Here is a 13,155-nt window from a genome sequence, read left to right as displayed (position 1 = left end):
CAATACTAAACTCCAGGTTCTTTAAATTGAGTTCCAAACTTATTATCCTAACAAGAAAAGGAAACAATTCTAACCAACTAAAATTCTACTAATCAAGTAAGAAGATGAATTAAATCCCTAAAACAAGTTGGAAATAAAATAAGATTTAAAAAATGGACAAAGTTTAGCTACAAAATTAGTTGAAGCCTAAAGCTACAATCTTACTCAATATCTTTTTATTGATGTTGAATTTTGACAAATCCACCATTGGATTATATCATCTTCTTATATCCTTCATGCTTGCAGAATTTATAGAAAATTAAAGATCAATAGTTATGTTATCAATAAATTGTTTAAATTGCAAATTTTTGTAGTTTAAAATATGCATAAAATATAAGCTTATAAACAATATTCAATTGACACAAAATTTGACATGTATATTAAAAGTATAAAGAACATACAATTAAACGGTTAGATTTTCAAAACATGTAATAATATTTATTTATTTTAAGTAAGATTATAGCTTTAGACTACAACTAATTTTATAGCTAAACTTTTTCATTTCATAAAGTAAATCAAATAAATTAAGAACATTAATAGATTAGGCCTTAAACCCAACTGTTATTAGGATCTATTCCCAAGGCCAGTGGTTGGGCCATCTTCTTCTTGTGTGTTGTCCTTAAGTATGTGTAATTGGGGGCATATATCTTGTGTTGGCACTAGCTAAACTAGGCAAGAGCTGGTTGGGATCTTATGCAAAGTTAGAAAAGGACAAAGTTTAGCAACAAAATTGGTTATAGTTTAAGGCTACAGGCTACAATCTTACTCAATAAAATAAACATTACTATATATTTTGAAAATCTAACCATTAGAATGCATGTTTTTTATACTCACTATATATTTTGAAAATCTAACCATTAGAATGCATGTTTTTTATACTTGTAATATACATATCAAATTATGTGTCAATCAGATATTATTTACTATATGATTCATAAGCTTACATTTTATGCATAATTTTATATTGCAAAATCTTGCAATTTAAACACTTTATTGACGACATACCTATTAATCTTCAATTTCCTAGAAATCTTGCAAGTATGAAGTATATAAGAAGAAAATGTAATCTAATGGTGGATTTTTCAAAATTCACCTCCAATAAAAAGATATTGAGTTAGATGGTAGCCTTAGGCTGCAATCAATTTTATAGCTAAATTTTTTCTGTTAGAAAATGGTTAGTGATTGGGCTAAGGTTAGTTTTGATATCATGCATCATTTGATTTCATTAAATATTCTTGCCGAAGGCTTTCCTAGTAGCCTTTTTGGTTGTTAAATATGAGCTTATTGGAAAGGGGACTAAGTGCTAACAGTTTTGAAAAGAGTACAAGCCAGAAAAATCAAACGGAGGTAAGCTAGCTAAATAGCTAAATACCCCATTTCACCAAGGCATCTGTGCAAATTGCTAAAGACCCTATTGAAGAGTGGTTTCAAACAATCCTTGACCTAAAGTGGCATTCTATGGTCATATGAATAGAACTCATAACCCTGAGCCCTATCCCATCTTTTTTTTATTATTTTATTATTTTTTTATTTTTATAATTTACAAAAGAAGAGGTACTTGTGATTCTCAACCTACTAGAAAATGGGACAAGTTAAGGAATTAAGTAACATCATACAGAAAAATCACTTAAACTTACGCAGTGAAAAAGCAGATGCAGTAGTTAGTACTTTCACTGCACTCACCAGAAAATGAGAGAAGTTAAAGAATCAAGCAACATTGTTGATATTTGATACCTTCAATATGTTCTAAATCTGGTTACTCATATCAAGACATCAGAATAAATAGAAAACTAATTTCTACTATGTTGGTGATCAAATGCAGAGGAGAAACCGTATCAGATAATTTCTAACTATACATATTTTTGATGTGATGTTCTGCAGAATTGGTAAGATAAACAACATTTTAAGATGCATTTCAACCTAAAATATTTATAACAAATGCTCTTGGAAGGTTGAATCACAACCTTAAGAGTATGTGTGCTCACGAAAACCATGCATATGAAGCAAAATGTGTATTTTGGTAATTTTGGTGGTATTTCTTACTCATATTCTTAAGGTGATCATAGAAATAATTTCTTACTCATATTTTGGTATTTCGGTCTTTTTTTAGCTTTTGGTGGTATTTTGGTCATTTTTTTAGGTTTTGGGGTCATTTTAGTCTTTTTTTTAGGTCTAGGGATATTTCGATCATTTTTTAGGTTTCATGGTATTTTGGTAATTTTTTAGGTTTTAGGGGTATTTCAGTCATTTTTATGTTCAAGGGCTATTTTGATAATTTCTTGGGTTTGGAGTGTATTTTGGTCATTTTTAGGTTTCAGGGGTATTTCGGTCATTTTTTTTTGGTTTTGGGGGCATTTTAGTCATTTTATTAGATTTTGGGGGCGTATTTTGGTTAGTTTTTAGATTTTATGGGGGGTATTTTAGTCATTTTTTAGGTTTCAAGGTATTTTGGTCATTTTTTAAGTTTAGGGGGTATTTTGGTAATTTTATGGGTTTCGGAGGTGTTTTAGTTATTTTTTAGGTTACAGGGTAATTTGGTAATTTTTTCAGGTTTCGGGGGTATTTAAGTCATTTTATAGGGTTCGAAAGTATTTTGGTGATCTTTTTGGTTTCGAAGGTATTTTTGGTAATTTTAAGGTTTCAAAGGTATTTCGGTCATTTTTAAGGTTTAGGGGGTATTTCGGTCATTTTCTAGGTTTAAGGAGTATTTTGGTCATTTTTTGGGTTTTGGGGGTATTTTGGTAATTTTTGGATTTTAGGGATATTTTGGACATTTTAGAGGTTTTGGGGGGTATTTTGCTCATTTTGTGGGTTTTGGGTGTATTTTGGTCAGTTTTTGGGTTTTGGAGGTATTTTGTTCATTTTTAAGTTTCGAGGGTATTTTGGTCATTTTTTGGGTTTTGGGGGTATTTTGGTAATTTTAAGATTTTGGGGGTATTTGGTCATTTTTTGAGTTTCGATGGTATTTTGGTTATTTTTTGGGTTTTGGGGGTATCTTGGTCATTTTTTAGGTTTCGGGGGGTATTTTGGTCACTTTTTGGGTTTTGGGGGTATTTTGGTCATTTTTTGGGTTTTAGTGGTATTTTGGTCATTTTCTAGGTTTTGGGGGTATTTTGGTTATTTTTAAGTTTCGGATCATTTTTAAGTTTCGAGGGTATTTTGGTTATTTTTTGGGTTTTGGGGGTATTTTGGCCTTTTTTTGGGTTTCAGGGGTATTTTGGTCATTTTTTAGGTTTTGGGGGTTATTTTGGTCTTTTTTTAGGTTTTGAAGGTATTTTAGTCGGTTTTTGGGTTTTTGGGGGTATTTTGGTAATTTTTTGGGTTTTGGGATTATTTTGATCATTTTTTGGGTGTTGGGGGTATTTTGGCCATTTTTTGGGTTTCAGGGGAATTTTGGTCATTTTTTAGGTTTTGGGGGTTATTTTGGTCATTTTTTAGGTTTTAGGGGTATTTTGGTCATTTTCTAGAAATTTAGATTTTATGTTGTTTATTTAAATTTTAGATAGGTTTTAGTGGGTATTAATGGGTTTATCCATTAAGACCCATATAATTAAATAACTTAATGGGTCTTTACCCATTTAACCCAAATATTCAAATGGGTTGAGTTAAGATTTATCCAAATTAGGTGGTTAATAGATGAGTTTATGGATATGGATAAAAATTGTCACCCTACTCTTAATCGATGATGGTGGTGGGCTTGAATGTGAGAACGTGAAGTTTGGTTGCTCTTGTTCTGGGTTTTCTCTTGTTCTAGGTTTGTTTGGTTGGGTTTTACTTGCTCTTAATCGATGGTGGTGGTAGTTTTGATTGTGAGATCATGAATTTTGCTGGGTATATTGATTGTAAGAACATGAAGTTTGATTCTGGGTTTGCTCTTGTTCTGGGATTTGGGAAGAACATGAAAAACAAGTTTTTATGTTCTTACAAAAAAATATTGGCAATAAAAAAAGTAATAATAATGATAATAAAATTAGATTTAAGGTTTTTTTTTTTTTTTTTAATTTAGTTTAAATACTTTGATCTACCTTTTTTTTTTATTAATTTAAATGCTGACATGGCATTTAAAAATGTCAAATAATTTTTTTTATAATATTTTAATGGCCACTCACCGCCATGTCAGCAAGCAAAGCATTCCATCAAACACGTAGGATTTTTCTGTTGGTTGGCTAACGGTAAGGACCATTTTATAAACGATTTTCTATTTTTAGGGATGACATTAGTAACAAAATCAATTTTGAGACCAAAATGGAATTGACCCAAAATGTGGGGACCAAAAGTGCATTTTCACCATAAATCAAATGTGCCCATAAAAGAAGCAAAATTGAATATATTATTATATTAACTTTTAAGGATTAAGCCAGTTGAAATTCTTTCTATCCTCCTCAGTCAGTAGGGTTGAATTGCTCCTGACCTATGTGTGTAGCAAGATGATGATAGACAAAAATCTTTATATTAGTTGTACCTTTCAGAATATTAATGCAATAACATTTTTGCTACATATGCATGGTTTCGTGATCACACATATTCTTAAGGTTGTGATTCAACCTTCCAAGAGCATTTTTTATAAATATTTTAGGTTGGAATGCTTCTTAAAATGTAGTTTATCTTACCAATTTTGTAGAACATCACATCAAAAATATGTATAGTTAGAAATTATTTGATACGGTTTCTCCTGTGCACTTGATCACCAACATAGTAGAAATTAGTTTTCAAATTAATTCTGATGTCTTGATAAGAGTAACCAGTTTCAGAACATATTGAAGGTATCAAATATCAACAATGTTGCTTGATTCTTTAACTTCTCTCATTTTCTGGTGAGTGCAGTGAATGTACTAACTACTGCATCTGCTTTTTCACTGCGTAAGTTTAAGTGATTTTTCTGTATGATGTTACTTAATTCCTTAACTTGTCCCATTTTCAAGTAGGTTGAGAATCACAAGCACCTCTTCCTTTGTAAATAAATAAAAAAAAAAAAAAAAAGATGGGATAGGGCTCAGGGTTATGAGTTCTATCCATATGACCATAGAATGCCACTTTAGGCCAAGGATTGTTTGAAACCACTCTTCGATAGGCTCTTTAGCAATTTGCACAGATGCCTCGGTGAAATGGGGTATTTAGCTATTTAGCTAGCTTACCTTCGTTTGATTTTTCTGGCTTGTACTCTTTTCAGAATTGTTAGCACTTAGTCCTCTTTCCAATAAGCTCATATTTAACAACCAAAAAGACTACTAGGAAAGCCTTCGGCAAGAATATCAAATGAAATCAAATGAAGCATGATATCAAAACTAGCCTTAGCCCAATCACTAACCATTTTCTAATAGACAAAATTTAGCTACAAAATTGATTGTAGCCTAAGGTTACCATCTAATTCAATATCTTTTTATTGGAGTTGAATTTTCAAAAATCCACCATTAGATTACATTTTCTTCTTATATACTCCATATTTGCAAGATTTCTAGGAAATTTAAGATTAATAGGTATGTTATTAATAAAGTGTTTAAATTGCAAGATTTTACAATATAAAATTATGCATAAAATGTAAGCTTATGGATCATATAGTAAATAATATTTGATTGACACATAATTTGATATGTACATTAAGAGTGTAAAGAATATGCAATCTAATGGTTATATTTTCAAAATATATAGTAATGTTTATTTTATTGAGTAAGGTTATAGCCTGTAGCCTTAGACTACAACCAATTTTGTAGCTAAATTTTGTCATTTTTTAACTCTACATAAGATCCCAACTAGTTCCTGTCTAGTTTAGCTAGTGCCAACACAAGATATATGCCCCCAATTACACATACTTTTTTTTTTTGAGAAAAAGGTAATCGAAATTTTATTAGTCAAAAACGAACTACAAAAACGAAACTCAAGGAAGATCCAACTGGAAAACAACATCCACGTCCTCGGGTAAGTCTTCTACCCAAACCTCAAGATCTGGACAACACACTAGAAGAAGATGGCCCATCCACTGGCCTTGGGAATAGAGCCTAATAACAATTGGGTTTAAGGCCTAATCTATTAATGTTCTTAATTTATTTGATTTACTTTATGAAAGGAAAAAGTTTAGCTATAAAATTAGTTGTAACCTAAGGCTATAATCTTACTCAATAAAATAAATATTACTGTGGGTTCCAACTAGCTCAACTGGTAAAGTTTTTGATGGTTGAATAAGAGATCAGGGGTTCAATCCCCGTCTACACCAAAAACTGATTGGTGTCTTGGTCTGATGATAAAGAGCTATCATCAGGAGTGGACGCCATAGGTTGAAACTCTCTCAAAAAAAAATATTACTACATATTTTGAAAATCTAACTATTGAATTGTATGTTCTTTACACTTTTAATACACATGTCAAATTTTGTGTCAATCGAATATTATTTACTATATGATTTATAAGCTTATATTTTATGCATATTTTAAACTACAAAAACTTACAATTTAAATAATTTATTGATGACATAGCTATTGATCTTTAATTTTCTATAAATTTTGCAAGCATGGAGGATATAAGAAGAAGATATAATCCTATGGTGAATTTGTCAAAATTCACCTCCAATAAAAAGATATTGAGTAATATTGTAGCATTAGGCTTCAACTAATTTTGTAGCTTAACTTGTCCATTTTTTAAACCTTATTTTATTTCCTACTTGTTTTAGGGATTTAATTCATCTTCTTACTTGATTAGTAGAATTTTCATTAGTTAGAATTGTTTCCTTTTCTTGTTAGGATAATAAGTTTGGAACTCTATTTAAAGAACCTAGAGTTTAGTATTGTATACAGTTTACTTCAACAATCAAATTGATGGTTAGAGTTTTTCCTTCAATAGCTTGGTGTTGATACCAGATAACCCTAGGTGTTGATTTTTTTTTTTTTTTTTTGAAGCCGCATCATTAGCCTTATTTGATTAGGCCCTAAGGCCTTAAAGACATCCCACACATGGCCTCCTGGCCATCAATATATAAGAAGCAAGAACCAAGCCAAACAATAATGAACACGCCACATCACTATGATGTGTTTTATTTACTGATATTAATTAATATTTTACAAACTTCTTAGTACTGATTACAGAAATCTTTAGTGCATATATAGATTAAATTAACTTTGCCAATTGAAAGCAAGCACAACTAAAAGTATGGTAGGCAGCCTAAAGCCGAATCCCTTCCCTTAGTGCAGTATGCCTTCCAACCTTAAGGATTACCATCTGAGCTTTTTTGGGAAGTACTGCAAAAACAAAGAAAGAAAAAAATAATCCAATTTTAGTAAAGAAAAAAAAAGTGATTAAAATTACCAAAGCACAGAATTTTGCATTGGTACACACCTTTTTTATGAGGGATTCATAGTACGGTTTAACTTTTTCAACGTCAATTCGAACGCTGCTCTTACTGTAGAGATCATATTTGCTATTATTTTGTACAATACAATAAAATCAGTTTAGTTGTCACAATCAGCTGAGCAAAAATTGAATAATTGGTGGGGAAAACCATTGATGCTCACAATCAGCTCAATGAGAAATGAATAGTTGTTGGGGGAAGAACACAAGTAAGAAAGAAAAAAAAGTACAAATTAAACAGCAAAATGGAAGCTTACTTGAATGTTCGAACCCACTTCAGATTCTCTCTGTCCTCTTCATTCAATAGGTATTGATATGCTCCTTCCGTATGCATTGCTGCGAGATGGACATATAAAACTCATTTGATTGTATAACAACAATTCGAGAATATTAACTATTTTTCAAATTTACGGGAAAAGATAAAGAATATTACTTACGGTAAAATGAGTGATATCGGATGGTAAATAATGCAGCTGATGGTAGAATAGTTCCATTTGCCTTGGCCACCTAAGGATTTGGAAACAACATTTGTAGTATTACTAGTCGCAGACCCGTGCGTTATGCATGATAATTTTTTAAATAAAATATTATTTTAGTCCCTAGACTTTATAAAGAGTTTTTTTTTTTTTTGGTATTATTATATTTAATTGTTGATTTGATTGCACTATAAAGTTTTTAATGTCCTCTGTATAACCATCTCTATTTTATTTCTTACTCCTCTTTACCACAATTTTATTTTCCAAATAACTGTTATTAATTGACATTTGATTTCATTTCTTTTTTTCTTCCTCCATTTATTCTTTATTACTTTGAATGTTCCCTCGCTAGTTGTAAATTTTATAGTTATTAATAAGAAATAGATATCATGGATGGCTTAAATAGTTATAGATGTAGTTATGTTAGTGGTATGTCAAAGTTTTTTTTTTGGTGGGGGATGTGGCTGAATTTAATTGTTAAATAAAATGATATGAGAAAAAAAAAAAGATAACAATAAACACTAACTTATCCAAATAATTCTATGTAATATAATAATAGTACATTCTTATATACTATTTTTAATAATTTATAATGCAATATGATAATATATAACAATCAAAGTCATAAAATAAAAAAAATAAAAAAATAAAAAAAACTTAAAACACAAAACTAAATCCCATCAACCAAAATAGAGTTCTAAAGAATACAAAACTTTATCAAGCTAAAATGGAGATGCAAGAAAAATAAAAATAAAAATCCACCAAAAAATTGAGGGAGAAAGAGTAGGAAATAACTACCTTTTTGTGAGAGAAAATTATGTAAAGAATGGAAGAGTGAATGACAAATTTATACTAAGAGGATGATAATAAAAAGAAACAAAATAAAGGAAGATGAAAGGAAAGAGGAAGAGTGATATTAGGGTAGAATGTTTGGGGAGATGAAAAGGTAAAGAGAAGGAGAAAGGTTAGAAAAAGTATAAATGTTAAAAAAAATGAGTACAATTTGATGAGCACAATAAAAAATTACATTTTTTATTTTTTAAAACAAAAAAAAGAGAGAAAATATAAATAATTTAATGATAAGGAGGATGTGGTTGAATTTCAATATTGAGTAAAATAGAAGAGAAGAAAAAAATAAGAAAAATTAAAAGATATAACAACAAACACTAAATTATCCAAATTATGGTATGTAATGGAATACTATTTTATTTTTATCTACTATCTTTAATTTTTTATAATGTAATCTGATAAAATTTAACAATCAAATAGCAAATAATAATAATAATAATAACAACTTATAAAACACAAAACTAAATCGTATCAACCTAAATTAGAGTTCTTAAAAGCACAAAAATTTATCAATCTAAAGTGGAGATGCAATAAAAAATAAAAATCCACCAAAACATTGAGAGAGAGAGAGAGAACTATGTAAAGAATGGAAAAGAGTGACAAATTTATAGTAAGATAGAAGTGATAAGAAGAGACAAATAAAGGAAGATGAAGGGAAAGATGAATAGCAATATTAAAGTAGAGGGTAGTGGAGAAATGAAAAGGTAAGGGAAGAAGAAATGTTGAAAAAATGTAAATATTTAAAAAATAAGTGAATGTAAAAAAAATTATAAGAAAATTGGAAATAAAAAAGAAATATATAAATATATATATAGATGTTAAAACTGACAAAAATGAATATGTAAAGTCAATAATCTATTTATATATATTTATTTATTTGTAAAAAAAATATGAATAAGTAATAATTATGTGGCTAGTGACGTGGCGATGAGGTGGCGTAACAAGAGCTTAGTAGCAATAAATGCCATGTTTCAACTTTTAGTAATATATAGATATAGATGAATGTTATTTTGGAACAACATATTGTGGAAATTTCAATATGAAAATCTTATTAAAGATTTTTCATTAAAAATTCATTGAGGGTTCAGAGGATATACCATGTACATGTAATCGTCATGCCCCCATGACATCAGCACATTTTCCAGTCCACATCCTTCAGAGTAGACTCCAAGTTTAGTGTTGTAGGCAGGATTGTTGTAATCTGGATTTTCCTTGAAATACTGCAGTGCAAAAGATTTGAAGAAATTTCTTTCAATTGACTGACTATATATAATCATGTCAAACATAATTAACTAATGTTTTAGAGAAGACCTTGTGATAAACAATCGATTCGTCAAAGGCACAACCAACAGGATGTGTATCTCCTGTGACATCAGAATTCATCATCAGATTGAAATGACTTGAAACAGGAGGAGTATATTAACATTTATTTGGTCTAAGAACATTTCTTACCGGTAACAGCCCACTGGGGAAGCGATCCAAATTTAGAATGGAAAAGAACCTTTCCAAGATCTGAAATCCATGCAAGAATCAATTATCAAGTTGTTTAATATATTGTTTTATGTAAACTTGAATATATAGGGCCTATTATGTGAAGTGATTATCTGATATTATGAATAAGAGCATAGAGCCATTAAGTTAAATAAACATATACAATTACACATTCAAAGAACTTATATTTTGCATGTTAGCCTTAGAATAGAAACTAGGAATGTGCATGGGGTATTTACCATGAATAAGGGCAGTCAAGTGCAGCCAGTCTTCATCAGGATAATCTTTTCTTATGGCTTCAGCTGATTGTAGCAAATGCTGAATCTGAGGTTCATCAATGTCAGGGTCACTTTCATCCACAAAACTGTCAAGGAGTTCAATGGCTTCCCATATGGACATCTCTGCTTTGTTCAATTTTGCATACTCTTCCCTTGTCTTCTTCACCTGCATTTGTATTGAAAGTTTCATAAATCAAATTGAATCTATGAAGTCCTAAGTGTGCGTTTGGAACAATCTGAAAATTTTAGCTTATTTGCAATTTTAGCTTATTTTTGGTACTATTTATGGGTCCCATTACACTTTTTGATACTATTTATGGGTCTCAATATACTATTCAGTTAACTTTTATATTTATTTATAGTACTTTCAATAAAAAAAGTTTTCAATTTTAGCTAAATAAGTTGTTTCCAAACGGACATAGTAGTTTAATATTTAAACATTAACTTATTGAAAGTGTACTTACAAAATCATACGTTTGGTAAATATGATTCAACCGATAGCAATTCTCCACAATGCTTAGCCTCACACTTGATTCATAATCCCTACAACACATTTTGACACAATTCATTCAATGAGAAACTACACCATTTATGAAAAGCACCTGATCTTATAAACAAAGATTGTGGAAGAAAATGTCAAAACCTGAATGATTGGCCAAAGGCATTGGATTCTGGCACAACAAATCCATCTGATGCATCTTTTGGTATTGCATTCTCTGACACTTACATTTTCAAACAAAAGAACACAAAAGTTAGACTCCAATTGAACTAAGCTTATAGACTTATAATAAAATAAAAATTATTAACATTCATGGACAAAAGGAAGAAGGAAACAATAATCAAAGCAGTACCAGGTGCCTGGTTCTCAACGGCAATCATCTTGTTCCCACTTAAAAACTCAGAAGAAGGCAAACAAAGCAAAGACAAATACCTTTGAAAGGCCCCGGTCAGATTTATAGGTAAATAATAATAAGTCCTCAACTGAAAATAGACCAGGGTTGGACTCCTCAACTGCAAATTTTCATTATCCTAAGCTAAGTTTTTCAAACAAACTTTATCTTAAAATAACTTGTTTCTGTAAGAGTATTGAATGGTCAATCATATTTTCATTTTAGCCACGTGACCAAATTCCTAATGCTTTGGTTGTTTCATTGCCAAAAACACGCATCGTTGTAGATATTGTGATAACGCATTGAGTCAGCTTTGTGGATAATCACATCCAACTTTGACTAATGCAAAAAACTGGCCTAAGATATGGATGACAAGACAATCCAGTCATGGCCAACTCCCTACTAATGTTTTGCGTTCTTTTATGAGGATAAGGCTTAAGAAAAATAAAATCAGAAACGCAGCGAAAGTCAGAAACGCACTTCCAAAAAAAAAAAAAAAAAAAACAAAAACGCAGACTCGGGAAAAGCTGTATCCAAACAAGAAAAGGAAACAATTCTAACAATTCTAAACAATTCTAACCAAGCTGTAAGAAGATGAATTAAATCCCTAAAACAAATAGGAAATAAAATAATATTTAAAAAATTAAAACAAGTGGTGGGTTTATTGGTTATGTTACAGGTTCAACAGTCTTCGCAACTGAGATCTAGTCATCCAATGCATGGGGTTGTGGACGAGATCAATGAGAATACAGGACCTTATATTGGGCTAGTGATGAGTTTTTCTACTGAAGAACTTGCACTTATAGACTCTACTTTCTTTGTTGGGGCTCGGAGATCCCATGGGTTGAGTTGACTTGGCTGGTACTCTCTCTCTCATTGTCTTTGTTTTCTTTCTTCTTTTGGACTTGTCGGGGTTGATTATTGACTAGAATAGCTTTCGTTGAAATATGAAAATGTTTTGTATAATGGGGTAATTTCAAAGGTCTTAATTTTTGGGGGAGATGGCCCAAGTTATGCCCATTTAGCCCAAAAGTTATGTCACTTCACTGTTAGCTGTTGGGCTAGGGCGGGTTAAGAAGGAATATTTGTATTTGTATACACACACATTAAGTAGTGTGTAATATACAGAAAAGTTTATGGAAAGATATTTATAAATTATTAAATATTTTATATTTAAATATATTTTTTTAAATAAAAACCCAAATGAGTTAAAAATATACAAGTTTAATAAATTAGGATTTATTTAGAAAAGCACCAAATATAGTATAATTAGAATTTGTTTAATTTTAGGTTGTTTCTATTCTAATTGCCAAGAGTCATTTATAGTGTAAATTCCCCTTCCAACCTTTCCTCAACTATCGAATTATCAAAAAAGAAAAATGTTGTTTTATTCTAATCAAACAATGAATTCTAGTTGGTTTTAATTTACATGTAAATGTGTAATAAATACCAAATTTAAAAATATATAATATAATATAATAATATAATGATGATCTTAAAAAATTATGATTATATAGGCTTTTAAAAAGTTGAAGTGACAACATAAGAAAGAGTCAATCTAAAAAGTCAAGTACTTTCATTTTTGTATGTGTCAAATAAAAAAAAAAAAAAATTTTCATTTTTATATGCGTGCCTTTTTGTTGTGGCAAAGGCATCAGGTTGTACTATCAGCTTTGTTGTATTCTTCTATGGAGTTTAAATTTACTGAGAAAATCGTGTAGTTACACACAATCAATAAGCAAATGCCTTCAGGGAATATGAAAAAATGTTTTTAGACATACTAGACTATTTGTC

The 13,155-nt window shown here is 30.2% G+C and overlaps 1 protein-coding gene across 2 annotated transcripts; it reads right to left on the bottom strand.

Moving 5' to 3' along the window:
• Positions 1-7,032: 7,032 nt before the first annotated feature.
• LOC115960101 (probable inositol oxygenase) lies at positions 7,033-11,400 on the bottom strand. 2 transcript variants are annotated; one of them, XM_031078802.1, is made up of 11 exons: positions 11,323-11,400; positions 11,115-11,193; positions 10,936-11,014; positions 10,433-10,637; positions 10,155-10,214; positions 10,014-10,066; positions 9,800-9,922; positions 7,815-7,884; positions 7,635-7,713; positions 7,366-7,447; positions 7,033-7,268 (listed from the first exon to the last, which is right to left on the bottom strand). In XM_031078802.1, exons 1-11 carry the CDS (start codon positions 11,348-11,350, stop codon positions 7,242-7,244), a joined length of 885 nt encoding a protein of 294 aa, XP_030934662.1. In that variant the 5' UTR covers positions 11,351-11,400; the 3' UTR covers positions 7,033-7,241. The 2 variants fall into 2 exon arrangements, with proteins under 2 accessions (XP_030934662.1, XP_030934663.1); XM_031078803.1 differs by having other exon boundaries at positions 11,115-11,187; positions 11,323-11,373.
• Positions 11,401-13,155: the final 1,755 nt, after the last annotated feature.

This window comes from Quercus lobata, chromosome 9 (assembly GCF_001633185.2).
Source record: "Quercus lobata isolate SW786 chromosome 9, ValleyOak3.0 Primary Assembly, whole genome shotgun sequence".
NCBI lineage: Eukaryota > Viridiplantae > Streptophyta > Magnoliopsida > Fagales > Fagaceae > Quercus > Quercus lobata.
The sequence above is the reverse complement of the archived record's forward strand: the minus strand, read 5'-3'. Positions and strand labels throughout refer to the sequence as shown.